Raw genomic sequence first — 20,558 nt, forward strand, 5'->3', positions numbered from 1 at the left:
CCACCAACATGTTGTGAGGCAGCAAGAAGGAACCAAATAAGAGGACAGCATCCCTAATTTTAAACTTCCCAGCCTTTGGAACCACCAAACCACAACCATAACATCAATCTATTCCTTCTAAGACAGCTGTAATATCTTCAAATATTCTTGGTATTCATCAGATAATTCTGCTTAAAACAAATCTCTGATCTCCGCAGTATCCTGGATCAAGCACAGAGTGTATGGCATGACAAGGCCCTGGAGACTCTTGGCCTTTTATTTCATGACCATCATCACTATTTATAGTTGCGTGTGTAGCTTCTGTGATTTTTTTTTGAGCTTTTAAAAATCCTGAAAATTTAGAACAAGTCTGGTTTACTGTGTGCCTAAACCTAGCAGCATTTTATGTTTAGTAAATACAACTTTATAAGAAATAGAATGCCACTTAGGTAAGCCTACATAATTCTAGTGCATCTTCTGTGTGCAATATTGGGCTATGCATTCCAGTTCTCAGTCATCTCTAGGACCGAATTAATAAGTCACTGGATCAGACTGGCAGGTAGTCTTCATTCATATATTAAAAGGCTTAGTTACCCCAAGAGAAGTGGACAAGAATACATTTTTAGATAACTCATAAGTCACATAGATGACACTGTAATCTGCAAAAGTCCCCCCACCCCAAAGTAGAAATAGTGAAAAATCTGTTTGGAAGAGAAAGCACGGATTTATATAGTAAACCCTGTGGATAGTGTAATGCACATGGTTATCTACACATCACCTGCTTATTCCAACATGCTTCAGAGTAGAACTGCTGCTCTGTGTGTCAGCCGGTATGACTACCAATAATGATATTAATACTACTAATAGTACTTACAATCTTTGAGAGATTATCTGCTCACAATATGGTGCCAGGAAGTGATGGAGGAAGGTCATTGGCTAATAAAGGAACTGCCTTGGCCCATATTATTGGTTAGGACATAGGTAGGTGGAGTAAACAGAACAGAATGCCGGGAGGAAGAGGAAGTGAGGTCAGACTCGACAGCTCTCCTCTCTGGAGCAGACGCCTCAGCAGAGACGCCATGCCCCGCTCCTGGGCAGATACACGCAATGAAGCTCTGACCTAGAATCTTCCCGGTAAGACCGGTGCTCACAGATTATTAGAGATGGGTTGATCGGTATATCAGAATTAGCCAGTAAGGGCCAGAGCTAAAGGGCCAAAGCAGTGTTTAAAAGAATAAAGTGTCCATGTAATTATTTCGGGGCATAAGCTAGCTGAGCAGGCAGCTGGGTGGCGGGGACACAGCCCCACCGCCCATATTACTACAAGGAAGGATGGATAAGCAAGAGCTTTGAATTTCCCAGTATAACCTCTGGGAAATTTTGTGTTCACTTATTGTTTGATTCCCTAATCTATTGTTTTTTCCCAACATTTTGAAATGACATTTATCAATACTTGTTTTATTTTTATAAGAATTATGCATAAAAAGGTAAAGGAATAATAAAGACTGTTATTCAGAAGTAAGTACCTTCTCACTTTCAATGAGACTTTAGGGTTATTTTAAAAACTAAAATTAAATTCAAATGTGCTTATAAACAACATGTGTCTGACTCATACAATAAGCAATAGACTTTAACCCACATATTTGGGAGATGTGTGGCTGCCTGGTGTATGTCACTGAGTTTGCAGGCTGAGTGTGCAGATGTTTAAGCATGTGTAAAAGAAACAATGGCTCTTCAGTCACTCTCAGTACACTAAACCACAAGTAGCCAAGCAGATGGAGCCCTGTGAGGGAGAAACCTCCAAGATGGTGGCAGTGGGGTGGGAGCTTGAAAACTTCTTCAAATATGGACATTTTAGAATTCTGAAAAAATGAAAATTAAAATAAATGATAGAGAAAATATAGTATAGGGAGGGTCTAGGAGGAGATGGGGTGGGGAAAACAAGATCAAAATATATTGTACCAAAATATTTAATTAAAAATATTTAAAAAAGAATCCTGAAAAACAGGTACTAGAAAAACCATGAGCCTTTGAGAGAAATCTGGCTTAAAGCACAGTTAGAGGCCAGCCTGAACACTGAGATCCTATCTTTAAAAAAAAGCAACAAAACAAATTAAAAGACAGGGTGGGGGTTGGGTGGGGGTGGGAAACTAAGAGAAACAGAAACTATATCCAAGAGTTGTATTCATTTTCTTTATTCCTTGTAGCAACTTCTGTTGTAAGGAGGCCGCTAGTTAGTTAGCTCCTTGCCGCTTAGCCCTGAAATAATCACACAGAAACTGTATTAATTAAATCATTGCTTGGCCCATTAGCTCTAACTTCTTATTGGCTAATTCTTACATCTTACTTTAAACCATCTCTATTAACCTGTGACTTATGGGTAAAGTTCTGGTGACATGGCTTCTCCCTCACTCCTACTCTCTTTCTCCCAGCATTCAGTTTAGTTTTCCCCACCTACCTCTATTCCCTGCTCAGGCCCAAGATAATTTCTATCAGCCAATGGTATTCACGGCATACAGAGGGGAATCTCACATCAAATTTCCTCATATTGGGTTTATTTTTCACAAGTAAGAAAATCATGCCCCCCCCCAAATGCTAACTAACTTACTCACATAGCTCATGATGGAGTAGTTCTGAATCTAAATGTTTCCTCATCAAGTCTTCCTTATCTTGTAGCTAAGGAAAAACTGGCAGATTTATCATATACAGAATCATGGGCTCCTAAGGTTGAAAGATGTGTGATTTCAGCACTGTGTGTGCTCATCTTTCTGGCTCCTTCAGTTCCCAGCATATCACAGATACTCTGTGTGCCTGTAGAATGACGGATGGGTAGACAGATGGACAGCTGGGTGGGTACAGAGACGCTCAAATGACCTCATTCACGAACTGGTGAAGATGACTGATTTCCCCAGATTGGCAGTGGGCAGAAGACAACAATGTGATGGTGTCCTGAATGCTGAGAATGCAAGCAGGTAAAATAGGAAAAGTGTTCTTTAGCAATCTGTCACTATTTTCCTAGCTAGTTTTTCTGGCAAGTTAAATACATGTTTAGGAATTTGAGGGTGTTTTGTTCTCATAAAGATAAGCATGATCTTGGCTCTAGTTCACCAGCTTCAGTTAAGGCAGCAAGATGTTCCTTACTCGTAGCTGCTTCCATCTAGGGCATGATGGGAGGACCACACCCTTCACGTCAATGTGTCCTAGGTATGTTTCTTCTGGCCTCATCACTTTTGCCTATGTTCCATATCATGCATTAGTCCTGAGAAGCTGGTTTCAATTTCTCTGTAACTTCCTCTCATAGGCTTCATTATTTTCCAACTAAACCCCAAGCTGTGAAACAAATTTCAAAGTTGTTGAAATGGTATTCATGAAAGTGTGGTGGCCATGGGACTCTTCAGTGGAATAGGAACCTAAGTCAGAGACTCGGAGTACCATGATGGGGTTGAGAGACTTGGGATAGTGTCTTCACTTTGACCTTCATTCCCTTGGGGTAAATAGTGCAGGTGTCCTCATTGCCCTTCTTTCTTCCAGAAGGATATCTTATTTTATATTCATTTCCTGAAGCATTTAGGTTTTTCCCTGGAAGAACTTGACAATGACAAAAATTATCATTCCTGTGGCTTCTTCTAAGGAGATCCTGAGCCACCAGTCTAGCGTGGCATGGGAGTAATTCTTTTTAGATACTATGTGCACACTGGCCTTTTTTTTTCCTGCTTCAAAAGGCTTTATTTTTACTTGGTCCAAAACTTGAGAGGGGCTCCAGGGCGTTACAAAGCTGCCTAGTGGCTTCTTGAGAGGTTCGGGTGAAGGTCCTGAGGCGGGCTGGTGCAGAGCAGAGGTGGGAGCCCCTCGGAAGAAGAGGCCTCCTAGTCATGCTTGAGAGTGAGCCGCTCAAAGAGGTACTCGCCCAGAGATGCCTGGGGCCCAGTAGCCAACCTGCGGAGGTTGGTCAGGTGGTTGCCCATCTTCTTGATGACCTTCACCTCCTTATCCAGGAAGTGGTTTTCAAGGAAGTCACAGAGATGAGGATCTGTGCGGGCAGAGCCCAGGGAATGAAGATCCAAGAGGGCCTGGTTCAAGTTCTCCAAGGCCAGAGCAGCTTCCATGGCCTCCTGGGTTTTACCCCACTCATCTTGAGATGGCTTCTGCACATCCTGAAAGAGTGCATGGCCTCCGCGATCATTCTGCAACTTGAGGAGACGCTCGGCACCCTCGCGCTTCTCCTCGGCCAATTCGCGGAAAAAGTGGCCTACACCCTCCAGAGCCACGTCATCCCGGTCAAAATAGTAGCCCAGGGAGAGGTAGGTGTAGGAGGCCCGCAGGTGCCGATTGACCAGGCGGTTCACGGCAGCCTCCACTTCGGTGGAATAATTCTGACGAATCTGGGAGGTCATGGTTGAGACGCAGTCTGGAGCTACCTGCAAAGAGACGGTGCTGGCTGGTCCTGGGAGCTGAAGGCAGCGAGGTGATGGTCCCGGAGGAGCGGTGGAAGCTAACAAAGGGAGGCCCCGGGTCTGTTCCGTCCAAACACTGTTGAAGCAAGACACAGATCCACGGGATCTCCGAAGGCTGCTCCACACTGGCCTTTTCAAACAATGTGAGAAACTCATCAAATGACATAACCCATGGACCAGTAACAAGACAACTAAGCAAGTCACTCGAAATAGCTACAGCTCTCTACTGCCATCTCATACAGGGCAAAAGAAGATGTGTCCAAGGTCATTGCCAGAGCAAGCAAGAGCCTGGGTTGGTCAAGGATATTTTGCCATCAAATCGAAGGATGGGGGGGGGGGGGAGATATGCTCCAAAGGGTCACGTCCTATGTCAGGCAGCAGTGGCTTAAGGACTTCAAGTCAGAAACAGTCTTTGTTTAGTAAGCAAATTACTTGCTAAGTTTGGGGGAAGGCAGAAAAATAGAGTAAAAGGCAGGGAAGGCTGCTCAATGGGCAAAGGCGATCTGAGTTTGATTCCTGAAAGCCAAATCCTAGGAGAGAAACAACTCCTACAAATTGCCATGCCGTGTGCATACATGCATGACATAGGAGCCCATGTCCCAACTCTATGAACTCTGAGAACTATGGAAAGACCAGAGGGCAGAATGTTCTTCCCACAAGGTAGCCTTCCAAAAAGGATTGCATAAACTGTGATAAGTGAATACACTTAAAAAGCAAGAAAATAAATGGAATGCCCTGGTATGTCCAAATTATCTCTGTGGGAAAGGAATATTCTTGACTCTTTCCACATGACCAAAGCTGATAAGACATGACACCAGGCGTATTCCCTAGCTGTACTTGTGTTTGCTTAAGCTGACTGTAAACACCACCTCATGTTTTGCCTGCTTTAATAATAATAAAAAAATGAGAAGTGGTTTGTTTGCACTACTCTTGAGCTCAAAGGCCTGGAGTCTCCTGGGTTTTCCCCATACAGGCCTTTGGATAGATCCTTCAATCCTCAAGGTTTAGCCTCACTGGCCACAGGGTGGATCAGCACACAGGCATTTGAACACATACATACACGCTAACTAAAAGTAATAAAAATGTCAAAGATAATAATAGGGTGGAAAACTAAGAGTAGGAGTCATTTCAGCAAAGGGCAGAAAATAAAAACTGTATTTATTTTGTAGCGTGTGCGATAGCAACAATAAAGATTCTTTATACACATGGTCTTCCTAACCTCGTAGGCAGAACAAGGGATCTTTCAGTTAATTCTAGCACAAATTATCAGCTAAAAGTTTTGGTAGGTCAACAGCCTATTGGGAAACCACTGTAGAAAGGCTGCTGGGCAAGTTGAATAGCGGGTCTAAAATGTTCCTTGAAGTCCCAGTCCCCTGCTGTAGTAATAAGGGCAGCGGGGCTGCGTCCCCAACACCCCAGCCGCCTGCTCGGCTAGCTTATGCCCCGAAATAATTACACGGACACTGTATTCATTTAAACACTGCTTGGCCCTTTAGCTTTAGCCCTTACTGGCTAATTCTGATATACCGATCAACCCATCTCTAATAATCTGTGAGCACCGGTCTTATCGGGAAGATTCTAGGTCAGAGCTTCATCGCGTGTGTCTGCCCGTGAGCGGGACGTGGCGTCTCTCTGAGGCGTCTGCTCTGGAGAGGAGAGCTGTGAAGTCTGAGCTCACTTCCTTTTCCTCCCGGCATTCTGTTCTGTTTACTCCACCTACCTATGTCCTAACCAATAAAATGGGCCAAGGCAGTTCCTTTATTAGCCAATGACCTTCCTCCATCACCCTGCCCCGAGAACAGTGACTCATTTGGAAATAGGATATTGTCATTGTAGTAAAGAGTCATAAAATAGGATTATTCTAGTTTTAGGACAGGCCTTAAGTTCAGTCTTTGGTATACTTTCAATGAAAAGGGGCAGAAGGTTTACCATAGAGATACTACTAGGGAGATCGTGGCATAATAGAAGCAGCCATTGGCATTCTGCTACCACGAGTGACTACCAAGGACTGCCAGCAGTCACCACAGCCCAGAAGGCAGACTCACTGACGAACCTTCCTTAGAGACTTTGGAAAGAACTGACCCCTCCTCCCCACAGAAGTACAAGAACAATTGTTTGCTCTTTTAAGTCACCTTGTTTATGGTCATTTATTACAGCAGATTTAAATCAACAGCCCTTTGGGTTTGAGCATAAAAGTCCATTGAGAATGAAATGCAGAAAGTTGCACTTTCAATAGGAACTTGCTTTTCTAGGATCTAAGTGAATTGAAAGAATGACCAAGCAATAAGTTTATATTATATGCTTCTTGCCTAAAATGTCTATGAGATTAAAGTACTGGGCCAGAGGGATGATCTTCACATATACCCTTGGGGAACATAGGATCCCTGAGTAAGGAGGGCCAGGGTTCTGTTTGCAGGCAACTTCTGACAAGCCTAATGTAGGCAACACTTGAGTAATGTGTAGTCAGTAGTCATTCTCAGGATTCAGTCTCTACATGGGAGGATGTAGAAGACGCTGTTCTTCTACATGATGGCACTCAGGGTAGAAAAGGAGCTTAGCCAAGAGAGGAGAGAAAAGGTAGGCTTTATCCAGAAGAGCTCGGGGCAGTGTTGGAATGTAGCTTGGTTTGATATCATTTATCTTACTTTCTGTCCCTCCTTTTGGCCTCAGACAGTTGGCAGCAGACTAAAATGCAAGTCAGAAAGGTTAACTGAGGTCACCGGTGGAGAAGACGTGGTGAGGGAAAAGCTCTGTGGAGAACTGATTAGCAGGTGGGAAGACTATTGCTGACCCACTTTTGCTTTATGGTTGTTGGAACAGAGCAAGCATTAGTCATAATTCTGGGCAATCGCAGTCATGTTGGCAATAGCAGCCATGTTCAACAATAAAGTAACAGCCATGGCTGAGAGGGATAGCCCAACATTAACCAGGAAAAAGCAAAAGCAGGAACACTGTTATATGTACTACCCCAAGAAAATCATCTGTATCCCTTAATGACATGGAATGATTTGAGAGTGGGGGTGACTTTAGCTAATGAAGTCTAAGCCCAGAGCCTCATGATGAGTAAATGTGCTTTCAACTTGATTGGATTAAGAAATGCTTAGGATGCTGGTGAGGCACACCTGCTGTGTCTGTGTAGGCATTGCCAATGAAGAACCACTCTGAATGTGGGTAACACTGTCCCATGGGTTGGGGTGCAGGACAGAACCAAAATGGGAAGGGGAGTACCAGCAGTCCACTTCTCTGTCTGCTGATCAGCTACAATGTCAGCAAGCAGCCTGCCATCTCATCTGCCACTCCTTCCCTACCACAAAAAAACTTTGGTCTTTTCACACCATGAACCAAAAATGAATCCTTCTCCTAATTTGCTTATTGCTGGGTATTTTGATCACTCTGAAGAGAAAAGCAACTCATACCAGGCAGAAGTCAACTTAGACTCCCTATCCTTCTATCTTTCTCTCTCTCATCCATCTACTAGAGCTAATATTCACACTGCCTCTATTCGTAGTAATTCCAGAATTTATTTTGCTTTCTAAAGTGGGTTTCTTACTAAAATCATGTTAAGAATATCTATAGCTCTCCTGATTTACTTTTAAATGAAAGGTTTTAACTGTGAGGTTGCTTTGAAGTTCTTTCTGATGGTTGGATCTTCTCTGCCTTCTTTGGCAAGTCTTACTTAGAAACGTCTCTAGCGTTAGTGTTTCCTAAGAAGTCTGGAATCATGATAGAATGCACTAGCTAACAAACAATTTATTTTTAGCCTAGAAAATATGAACCAAGCAGATAGCAAGGAATTACACTCGGCTCCTTTGTCTTGCTTTGGCGTTGCTTTTCTACAGTCTTAAGCTAATGTTTTGTTTCCAGGGAGGAGCTCCATCTAGCACACATTTTTCTTTTTAGCTCCTCAAGTCAGTGTGGGCCCTTTAACTGCTCCCATATGCAAAACTCTGAGAAATTTATGCTGCTTTATTTTCTCAGTACTAGTGATTAAACCCAAGGACTTGCATGTACTAGACAAGTACTCCAGAACTCAGCTATACCCACAGCCATTTGAAGATAGGGTCTTACTAAGTCATCAGGTTGACCTTAGTCTCACTCTGTAGTTCAAGCATGCTTCAGAATTGCCATCCTTCTGTTTTGGCCTGCTGAGTAGCTGTTGTACCACCAGTATACTGTGTTCTTGTGTTCTAGAAAGTAAAGAAAATATCCTTGGTGGAGTAGAGGGCCAAGCACTCAAAAGGAACAAAGATTACTTGAGCATGCTTTGAATCTGAACAACTGCTCATAAATGCACTTCCATGATTAAGAAAATACAATTCTTTCTCTACAAACCCAAATCATATTTATTTAAAATCCCATGCCCCAGTGAGAATTTACATGCCTTTAAAATCATATACCATGCAAAATATTTCACTAATGGAGCAGAAACCTAAAATTTCTCTGCCTGAATTTGAAACAGAAGCACACGCTCATCCTTACACCAACTTCCTGCTTGAGTCACTTCCTGCTTCTCACCCACCAACTGTAGAGCTAATCAACCTTCCTTCCTGTATGGGCATCACACCCACAGATTCAATCAAGGATCGAAAACACTGATAAAAATTGCTTTATCTGTGGCACACTTTTCATAACATTTATTCTCTAAATAATACAGTACAAAACTATTTACATGATAGTGTAAGTAATCTAAAGAGAGGTCAAAGTACACAGGAGGATTACTTAAGTTATATGTAAATACTACCAGAGGAGATAAAAGACTTTAGCATCTAAGGATCTTGGTACCCATGGTGTCTAAAAAAAAAATCCACAAGTATCAAGGGATATTAGCTTTCTATAACTACCATAACAAATTGCTATCAACTTAATGATTTCAAAGAGCACGTGGTTTTGGGTATCATAAATCTGAAATGGCTTACATTGGAGCAAAAATCAAAGTGTCATCAGGTATATCTATGTCCTTGCCTATTTCAGTTTCTAGTCTACCAGAATTCTCTGTCTGGTTGCTGCTTCTTCCATCTTCAGACTGTATGACTCGGACTTGTGTGTCTGTGGTTCATTCTCATTCTCTCCCTTCAAGCCTGCTGCCTCTGCTGGATAAGGCCCCTGTGATTGCTCTGGGCTTGGGCTGGCGATCTTCATATCCTGCCAACTATGTGTCCTGGAGTTTCCCAGCAGATCAACACTCCTTGTGTTTGCTCCTTTCACTGCTCACTTAGGATGAACTGAACAGTGTTCCCCTTTCACAGTCTGTGTGTACCCCTCCATCCTCAACACAGGCCTAGCTCTGGAAAGAGGATCATTGCAGGTAAATTGAGATGAAATCATATTGAATGAAGATGGTCCCTCAGTCCAATACATCTGGTGTCTTTACCAGACAGAGGTGTTGATCCAGTGACACACAGAAGGCCCTGTGACAACAGAGGCAGAACACAGGACACAGCGGTGCTGCTGACAGTCAGAAGCCAAAAAGGGACAGGAAAGAGGCTTTTCTGGAAGCTTCAGAGGAACTATTGCCTGTCAACAGCTTGATTTCAGACCTTAAGTTTCCAGAATTGTGAAAAGATAAATATTCGTTGTCTACAGCTGTCAGTTACAGTGTTCCGTCTTAGCAGCCCCACAGACTCATCAGATGTGTGGGTAATGAGACTATTTTATAGATGTTCTAGATTTTGCACAGGCCAGTTTGACCAGCTAGCCTACCCCTAAGAACTTTCTCTGTTCTATTTATAGCACACACAAGGGTCTTTGCAGATTATTGACTCTACCTGGGGTTTCTTGGGTTGAGAAGTTTGGATTGTTTTACAACTCACAGACGGTCAAGAGATGGTTAATCCAGGATTAGAAAATATTGTGGAATAGTCAATGTTTCAGGTTTTCTAGACCAAAATGCACATTTTTTTTACTGACAAACTTTAAAATATAATAACCGAGTATTGCTTTTGAAATAGAAATAGATAGTAATGAAAGGTGGATTTCTTTGGGGAACAGATAGCGTGCTACTCAAGTGGGCTCAGATTCTATCATTACTAACATTGACTGTTGATGCCCATCTGTCAGTGCTACCAACAGTGAGACTTTACGGGAAATTTTGATTCCAAGGTGAGTAAGAAGTTCATCTTTGACGACAACTCCTCCAGCAAATAACACTAAGTATTGGTTCAAGTTCATGGGCATATTTTAATTGAGCCTATTGATTTGTGAAAGCATATATAGAGCTCTGTTAACTTCCTCCCTCAGAATATATCTTTTATCATGTCATCATAATGCCAATGAATGGCTTCAAATTCAAGTTTAGGGAAAAGCTCAATTTTTCAATTGAAAGGAATTTTGAACTAAGGAACTCTCCTTTGCCTCTATAGTGAGATCTGACAGACAGATAACTGCACAAAAACAAAGAACAACACATGACCTCTGCATACCACACTGCAAACCTGAATGGAAAACTGTATGCAGAATCCACTTTTTGCTTTACTTACCCTTGGACAACAGGGTAAGGTCGGTATCCAAACATTCCAATGACTCTGTTGTTGGGATGACTTTACCGCAGCCTGAGATTTTCATGGGAAGACGACTTGGACTTGTAGTTTTAGGTAGCAGTTCAGTACTGAGCTATTTTGTCAAGGGCGTGCAATAGAATGTCAGCTAACAGCATCATAAAGAAATCAGGCTCTAGGTATCTTAAATTGCCTCCAGATTTACAAACTCTCCCACCATGGGGTCTTTACTATTCTATACATGTTTCTGCTGCCACTGAGTTTGACATAGCATATTCCACCTCAGGTTGTATTAAATTAGTGAAGTTTTTTTCCCCATTTCTTTGAAAACAGTCTCACCTCTGGCTGTTCTTTGCAGTCTACTTATAAAGGTCAATTCTCCAATCACTTCCAAACTAACTCTGAGTCCCCAAATAAATACAGACTTGGCAGTTCCGGTAGACTCTGTGAGATGGGCAGAAGATGGCTGTCCCGTGCCTGGTCTCTTAATTAGTATTAATGCTGCACTCAGTGCCCTCAATTCTGAGCAACTGTTCTGCTCTGGAGCAAAGCCTCACTCAGCTTAATTTCCCAGGACAGCTCTGTAGCTGCTGCAGTCAACGCAGCTTGGTCAACATGCCGAGGCGAAATAGCTTCCTTTGGTTGGCTAGAGAAGAGCTACTCCCATATTTTGGTTGCAAACTCATTTTTATTTATTTCTGTGAAGAAATTTTCTCATAAGAGAAATGTGTTTTAAATCTTTCTAATCATTGTTTCCCCATGAGCATGGAATTTTGGCATAATTATTTAATCTGGTTGTGCTGATGGATACTAAGGGGTTTTACACAATGCTACTATCACTAACAATCATAAGACAGTTTCTCCTCCCATGTACCTGAAAATATGATATTTAGGGCACATGTCTCCCTTTTTTGTCTTTCCTTGATGGCTTAATGGATTTTACTGACTTAATTAATAAAGAAACTGAGAAAAAGATGGAGGGAGTAGGGAACAATGGATGGAAGGGATAGGAAAAGTGTAGACAGATTCTTCTTTGGGCTACCAACTCATAAAAAATATGACATAGAGATTTATTATTAATTATGAAAGCTCAGTCTATAGTTTAGGGTTGTTCCACTAGCCCTTATAACTTAAATTAACGCATCTATAATTATCTATGTTTTGCCTCATGGCTTTTTACCTCCATTCCATCTGGTACCTCCTATTTCCTCTCCATGTCCTCTGCCCCCTCTCCTAGATCCACATTCTCTCTCTCTGCCCAGAAGTCTGGTCCAGCCTAACCTCTTCCTGACTAGCTATTGGCCATTCAGTTGTGTATTAAACCAATCAAAAGGCATCTTGGCAAAGACAGATCTTCACAGTGTACAACACGATTATCACACAACAGAAAAGAGGGGAGAGGAAGTACGGGAGGGGGGAGGGGTAGCACCATACAACATTTAACTCATCGCATCTAGAGTGACAGCCAAGTTGCAGCACAATGATGAAGGTACCACACAGCTGTGCTTCGGTGATGCAACTCTGCCATTTCAGTTGGAAAGCACACGCACAGTTGTACACAGATTTTGTTAATCTACTCATATGCTGACAATATCTTCCCTAATGCTCCTAATCCCAAAATGTAGCATCAGGCCGTTTGTTGGTTCCCAGTTGCTTAGACTGGAAATAATCACACAGAAACTGTATTAATTAAATCACTGCTTGGCCCATTAGCTTCTTATTGGCTAACTCTTGTATATTAATTTAACCCATCTCCATTAATCTGTGTATGCCACGTGACAGTAGTTTACTGGCAAAGTTCCGGCATGTCTGACTCTGGTGGCGGCTTCTCTCTCTAACTCCGCCCTTCTTCCTCCCAGCATTCAGCTTAGTTTTCCCCACCTAGCTAAGTTCTGTCCTGCTATAGGTCCAAAGCGGTTTCTTTATTCATTAATAGTAACAACAGCACACAGAGAGAAATCACACATCACCAAAGATGGTTCTGTTAAAAGATGTAAACCACTGGACATGGTGTCACACATTTGAATTCCTGGCACTTGAAAGGCAGAGACAGGAGAATTACTGCAAGTTCCAGGAAAGCCCGTTACACATAGGCCTGGTCTACCAGGCAGGGCCTAATCTCTAGGCCCTCTAACTGTATAATAAGACCCTATCTCCATCTCTATCCCTTTCCCCAACAACAAAAAGTTCTAAGACACATGAGTTGTCAGGGTCTGGGAATTGGAGGAGAGGTAGACTAAAAGGGGTCACAATAGGGATTTCAGAAGTAGCAGAAATATGTGTCTCCTAATGCTGTGACAGACACAAGAAACTGATAACCACTAAGGAAGACAGGTAACTCTAGAGGCAAAATGCCTCTATTTGTTCTCTGCTAATTGAACAGGAGAATACTGAACATGCCCAGAGGTGTTCCTTGTGCATTAATTTTGACATGAGATAAAGTCAAAACAGAGACGTAAAAGTGTTCCTGATGTAGGTGGGTCTTCTTTCTATGTGTTGCTTTCATTGGTTAATTAATAAAGAAACTGCTTGACCTGATAGGTCAGAACATAGGTGGGTGGAGTAGACAGAATAGAATGCTGGGAGGAAGAAGGCAGTGAGGCAGACGCCATGATTCTCCCACCCGAGATGGATGTAGGCTAGAATCTTTCCTGGTGAGCCACCACCTTGTGGCGCTACACAGATTATTAGAAATGGATTAATCAAGATGTGAGGATTAGTCAATAAGAGGCTGAAGCTAATGGGCTGGGCAGTGTTTAAATGAATACAGTTTCCGTGTAATTATTTTGGGTAAAGCTAGCTAGCGGCCACTCTATAGTAAGGAGCTGCGGGCCGCTTCCTGGCTCCTGGCATAATCCTCCTGGATAATCCTCACATCTTGATTAATATGTAAGAGTTAGCCAATAATAAGCTAGAGCTAATGGGCCAAACAGTTATTTAATTAATACAGTTTCTGTGTGGTTATTTTGGGAGCATGGGCAGCTGGGAAATGAACAAGCAGTCTTCTTACAACACTTTTAATTCTTGGCTGTGTTCATTTTGGATTTTACATTCCACCAAGATGTAAGCCCAATCATTTAGCTACACATGGACAACTTAGATTGAGGCATCCTGCTCAAAGCCATTGGGGATTTGTTACAAAAGTCCTAGGAACACAGGCAATGCAGAAGGGTAGCATGTCCCAAGCTAACCCTGTACTACTGGAAGTGAGGCCTGAGCCAGCGAGGAATATCTTATTGGGGACTGACTCACTGATCTGGCTATGTCATCATGCTTCTATGGGAACTTGGCAGATGTGCTGAATCTTTTGTTCAGAAGTTTCCCAGAACCGATAAAAAACTGCTGAACTCTTGAGTCAGCCAACAGTCATGAGTTGAATGTCCAGAGTGAAATGGACAGAAAAACACTCAAGGCCAGTCATCCACCCAAGAAGGAATTTTGGTCTTGAAATCTAGGGATGAAGGTTATTGTGTCGGACTTTTACTGGGGACACACACATATACAACTACTTTCCTGAGATAGAGAACATACAAAAGATCAAAGTAACTATTCTATCAAAGTCCTTGGTAAACCAATGAGTTTGTATTGAGATTGCTCACAGAAATGTGGGTGAAGGGTTATTTAAAAGAGTAATGATGACTCAGTGATGTAAGTTCACCACCAGAAGCCCACCATAACAAGTTGTTGACTCAAAAACCGGGAATTCCAGAGCTCTCTGCATGACTTAACATCAACTCAACAGGGCCAGGAGTCTCTTCTCAGCAATGCAATTGACCAGAGTGTCTTCCCCTGGCAAATGTTTATAATGTCTATAACTTGGGGGGTGGATCTTAGTTCAACTTTCCCAGACTTGTGAAGTTTGTTTCTTCCTTAATTTCATGAGCATCCTTTCAGGAGGGAGGGAATATCTCTGTTGAGAAGAAATCACTATACCCTGACAGTGAAACACAACCTCCTTGTAGGCTTCTGTAGTCCAGAAACTGCAGCCTCCATCTTAAAGGGGCGATTGGGAAGTGAGAGATGATCATAAAAGGCTTCAGAGCAGATTTGACAAATTGAAAGAAATTAAAATCCTCGTTGCCAGTAGTTTCAAGTTTGGTGTTTGGGAAACATCTACCCTGGTGGTGTGAATAAGGGCAAGCAGCTCCAGCAGGGAGGGTGGGGTCCCTTCAGTTGGCTTTGAAATTCTGGAGTCCACATGTGGGTAGTGTGGCAGTTTCAATGCTATACAAAATGCCAGAGCCAAAGTTTTTATTTGTGTAAATAGGGAAGTCTCATTTTAATTTGGACATTTTTTTAGTAACTCAATGACTAATAACAAAATACAATGTACATACTGGAGGAGAGCTGCTTCCTCTGTTATAACTAGTCTGTGAACTGTATTGAGAAAGAGAGAGGGGGAGTATCATTGAAAGGGTATATGAACCTGATAATAATATTAAGCATTTTAAAACTAATCATGAAGGCAACATATGTATGTTGTTTTTTATCTCCAGTGTGTATATCATCTGACACTCAGTTTATCATACACCTATAGCCAATATCAACTTAAATTAGAGAGAAACTCAAAGTTACCCCACTAAAATTAGTATTAAGATAAGGCTGAATATATATATATATATATATATATATATATCCCCTCTCTAAACCTGTTCAATATAGCACTTGAAGTTCTAGCTAAAACAGTAAGACAAATAAAGAAGATCAGTAAGATATAAATTGGAAGATAAGAAGTAAAAGAATCTATATTTACAGAAAATATACATAATTGACTCTAAAATTCTACCTGGAAACTCTTCCAGCTGATAAATCATTTCAGCAAAGTAGCTGGATTAAAAAAGAATAACTCACAAAGATCAGTAGCCATCCTATATACAAATGACAAGCAAACTGAGAAAAAAATTAGGAAAACAACATCTTTTACAATAGCCTCAAGTAATATGAAATATCACGGGGTTACTCTAGTCAAGAAAGTGAAAGATTTATGTGATAAAAACTTGAAGACATTGAAAAAAATATCAGAAGATGGAAAGATTTCTTATGCTCGGGGATTGGTAGGATTAACATATTAAAAATGGCCATCCTACCAAAAGCAATCTAGTTTCAATGCAGTCTCCATCAAAATGGCAACACAGTTTTTCATAGATCTTAAAGGACAATTTCAACATCATATGAAAACATAAAAACCCCAAGACAGCTAAAAGAATTCTGAATAATAAAAAAAAAATGTTCTGGAGGTATCACTATCCCTGGCTTCAAATCATACTACAGAGGTATAATAATAAAAACAGCATGGGACTGGCACCAAAGCAGACCTATAGGTCAATGTAATCAAATTGAAGATCTATACATAAATCCAAATACCTATGGACACCTGATTTTTGATAAAGTCAGAAACCCACACTGGAAAAAAAGATAGAATCTAACAAACAGTGCTGGTCAGACTGGACAGCTGTATGTAGAAGATCAACGACCTCAACATAAAACTGAGCACACTGAACCCAATAGAAGGCAAAGCAGGAATAACCTTGAACTCACTGGCACAGGAAAAAAACTTTCTGAACAGTACACTGGTAGCGCAGGAAGTAAGATAAACCATTAATAAATGGAACCTCATGATACGGACAGCACAGAAAGGACAATGCCATTTGGGCAAAGCAGCAGCTTACAGAATGGGATTTTACCAGCTATACAACCAATAGAAGACGAATATCCAAAATATACAAAGAACTAAAAACACTAGAAATCAAAAAAACAATAACCTAATTAAAAATGGGGTACAGTTCTGAGCAGAAAATTCTCAAAGAAGAAAACTCAGTGAGTTAGAAACACTTCTATGTTCAACCTTCTTAGTCATCAAGGAAATGCAAATCATAATTAGTTTGAGATTTCATCACACCCTCTTCAGAAGGTCAGATCAATAAAACAAGTGACAGCTCACGCTAGCAAGAATTTGTGTAAAAAGAACACTCATCCACTGCTGGGGGAATGCAAACTTGCAGAGCCACTATGGTATCAGTGTGGCCATTCCTCAGAACTATGGAACTATGGAACTATGAACTATGAACTATGGGTATCAGTGTGGCCATTCCTCAGAACTATGGAAATCGATCTACCGCATGACTCAGTTCTACCACAGTCGGGCATATAACCAAAGGATGCCACTTGCTCACCCATTTTTACTGTGGTTTTATTCACAGTAGCCAAAAATTGGAAACAACCTAGAGGTTCCTCAACAGAAGAATAGATAAAAAAGTATGATATACTTACACAATGGAATATTACTCAGCCGTTTTTTTAAAAGTAGAATCATGAAATTCTCAGGTAAATAGATGGAACCAGAAAAAGTATCATGAGTGAGGTATCCCAGACCCAGAATGACAAATATGGATTTGCTTATATGTGTTTATTAGATGTTTAGCTGATGATAGCCAAGTTACAATCCACAGAACCACTATAAACTATAGGTTTATAGTAAGGTGCTAAAGGGTAAAGATAGGTCTCATTTGGAGAGGGAAATAGAATAGATAATTATGGATGGATGGAATAGAGTTGGAACAGATAATCAAGTAGAGAGAGGGAGAAGAGAGGGGAATTAGGAAAGGAGTATGAGAGAGACAGCTAAAATTAAGGGGCTGTTGAGAGGTAAGTATAAAAACAATATAAAAAGCTTCCTAAAACATATTCATTTATGAACATAATCTAAGTGAAATTGTCAAATAAGAGAGGAGACGGTCCCATTTGGCCATCTTTTGTTACCCAATGAAGCTTTCATGGAACTGGGTTACATCTAATTGAGTTGTGGGTCAAAGGCACAAACAACTCAAGCTGTGGCCAAGGCTATAGGCTGTTCTTCACAAACTAACAGCAAGGACCCATTGCTGTAGACCATGGCTACACATCTCACTGAGAATGGAGAAGTGGAGCTGATACCTACATAGAGCCTTCACCCCATGCTCTATTGTCTCTGTTATAGAAAAGTACTCTGCAAGCTACCAAGAGAAATGTCAACATATACCCATTAATAGACTCTCTGATCTACAATGGTGGCCAGCATGTCAGATATGCTAGGACAATGGTGGTACAAAATTTGGTGGAAGTGACCAACTAATATCTAATTTGACTTAAGGCTCCTTCCCTGAGGTAGAGACAATACCCAACACTGCTTAGGTGATGAAGAACTAGAGACTAGATAGCCCAGGGACCTAGGGTAAAAGCAAATATTCCTATTAAAAAGCAAGAAAGCCATAGCAATAAAATGACTCCCAGTGACATTCTACTATACTCATAGATCAATGTCTTGCTCAGCCTTCATCAGAGAAGCTTCCTCCTGCATCAGATTGGAACAAATTACACAGACCTACAACCAGACGTTGTGTGGCAAGTGAGAAGAGACCTTGGAGCACTTACCCTTAGATGAGACGTCTCTATAATATCCCCTCAGGGCTCAGGTAGCCCCTTGGCAGAGGAGGCTGAGAGAGTGTGAGAGCCAGAGAGGATAGAGGACAACGTGAGAACAAGTCCCTCTAAACCAAATGATCAAAGCTCATACGAGCCCACAGAGGATGCGGTAGCATACACAGGGCCTATGTGGCTCTATGACAATTATGGCTTCCAGTTTAGTGTTTTTATGGGATTCCTAAGTGAGAAAAAGTGCGTCTCTGATTTTTGTGCCTTCTCTGATTGTCTTGTCCAACCTTCACATGCCAGTTTTGATTTTATATTATTATATTTTATTTCATTACAGCTTATTATTATCCCTTGGAAGCCTGTTTGTTTTCTAATGGGCAGCAAAAAGGGAATGAATGAGAAGGGAGGTAGGGAGGGACTGGGAGGGGTAGAGGAAGGGGAAACCATAATCAGGATATAATATGTTAGAAAAAAAACATTATTTTTAAGAAAAGAGAAAAATGCCAAAAAAAAAGAGTTAAAAAGTAACATGCCTTTAATCCCAGCACTAGAAGATTGAGACAGGAGGAGATATGGCTGGGTGGAGAAAGGAGTGTAAGGCAGAAGGAGACAGGAGTTCAAGCATTCAGTCTGAGGATTCGGTAGAGGTAAAAGGTGAATCTAGTGACTGGCAGAGCTGTTTCTCTGATCTTTCAGCTCTGATTTACCCTGACATCCGACTCTAGGTTTTTATTATTAAAATCAAATAGAATTTGCACAAGTCTTAGACACCTAATTGAAGGAGCTAAGTGTCAGAAAGCAAGCTGCCTTGCTAAACAGAAAGAAGAAAAGAACTGAGAATCCACAAGGATGACCCCAGCTAAGACCCTAAGCAATAGAAGAGAGGGTGCCTGAACTGGCCTTGCCCTGTAGTCAGACTGATGATTATCTTAAATATCACCATGGAAACTTTGTCCAACCACAGATGGAAACAGAGGCAGAGAACCACATTGGAGCCCTGGACTGAGCTCCCAAGGTTCAGTTGAAGAGTGGAAGGAGTGAGAGTATGAGCAAGGAAGTCAAGACCATGAGGGGTTGGTTCACCCACTGAGATAGTGTGCCTGAGCTAATGGGAGCTCACCAACTCCAGCTGGACTGGGAGTCAACTCTGAAAGAGGTTGACAGTTGGGGCAGACTGAGAGGCCACTAGAGTGGCACTGGGATTTGTCTCTACTGCATGTACTGGCTTCTTACTATTCTCTTTTGATGTATACCTTGTTCAACCTACATGTAGTAGGGAGGGCCTTGGACTTTCCACAGGGCAGGTGCCTTGTCCTCTCTTAGGATTGGAAGGGGAGGAGTGGAAGGGTATGTGAAGGGAGTGGGAGGGGGAGAAAGAGTAGGAATTTGGATTGGTATTTTTTTTTATATTAGGGGCATAGATATTCAGGATTGAGACTTTATCCTGATGAATTGTTCCTGTTATGAGTAGAAAATGTCCCTCTCCATCTCTTCTGATTAATTTTAGTTTGAAGTCAACTTTGTTAGAAATTAGTATGGCCACACCTGCTTGTTTCTTAGGTCCATTTGCTTGATAAACCTTTTCCCAGCCCTTTACTCTGAGAAGATGTCTGTCTTTGTGGTTGAGGTGTGTTTCTTGTAAACAGCAGCATGTTGGATCCTGTTTTCGTATTCAGTCTCTTAGCCTGTGCCTTTTTATAGGTGAGTTGAGTCCGTTGATATTAAGTGATATTAATGACCAATGGTTGTTAACTCTGGTCATTTTTTTTTGATAGTAGAGTTTGTGTTTTTCCCTTCTTCGAGTTGTGCTGGTGAAGGGTCACTAGATGTCTGAGTTATTGTGGGCATTGTTGGACTCCTTGGTTTGTGATTTTCCTTCTATTACTTTCTGTAAGGCTGGATTTGTGGCTACATATTGTTTAAATTTGTTTTTATTCTGGAAATTTTTGTTTTCTCCATTTATAGTGAACAAAAGCTTGGCTGGGTATAGTAGTCTGGGCTTGCATCCATAGTCTCTTAGTTTTGAAGTAATAAAATAATAATAATAAAATTTTAAAAAATAAAAAATAAAGGAAGTAAGGAAGAAAGAAAGAAAGAAAGAAAGAAAGAAAGAAAGAAAGAAAGAAAGAAAGAAAGAGAAGAAAATGACAGCTCAGGCAAGGGCCCCATTAGTCCCAGTAACAAAGAGCCAAGCCAGTTTGCCTTCTGCAATCAGGAAGGA

General features: G+C 41.4%; 1 protein-coding gene across 1 annotated transcript; it reads right to left on the reverse strand.

Annotated features, from left to right (window-relative positions):
* Positions 1 to 3,687: 3,687 nt before the first annotated feature.
* On the reverse strand, positions 3,688 to 4,420 carry LOC142834659 (ferritin light chain 1-like). The gene has a single exon (XM_075947457.1). It carries the CDS (start codon positions 4,371 to 4,373, stop codon positions 3,846 to 3,848), a length of 528 nt encoding a protein of 175 aa, XP_075803572.1. The 5' UTR covers positions 4,374 to 4,420; the 3' UTR covers positions 3,688 to 3,845.
* Between the last annotated feature and the right edge of the window lie 16,138 nt (positions 4,421 to 20,558).

This window comes from Microtus pennsylvanicus, chromosome 14, assembly GCF_037038515.1.
Source record: "Microtus pennsylvanicus isolate mMicPen1 chromosome 14, mMicPen1.hap1, whole genome shotgun sequence".
NCBI classification, from domain to species: domain Eukaryota; kingdom Metazoa; phylum Chordata; class Mammalia; order Rodentia; family Cricetidae; genus Microtus; species Microtus pennsylvanicus.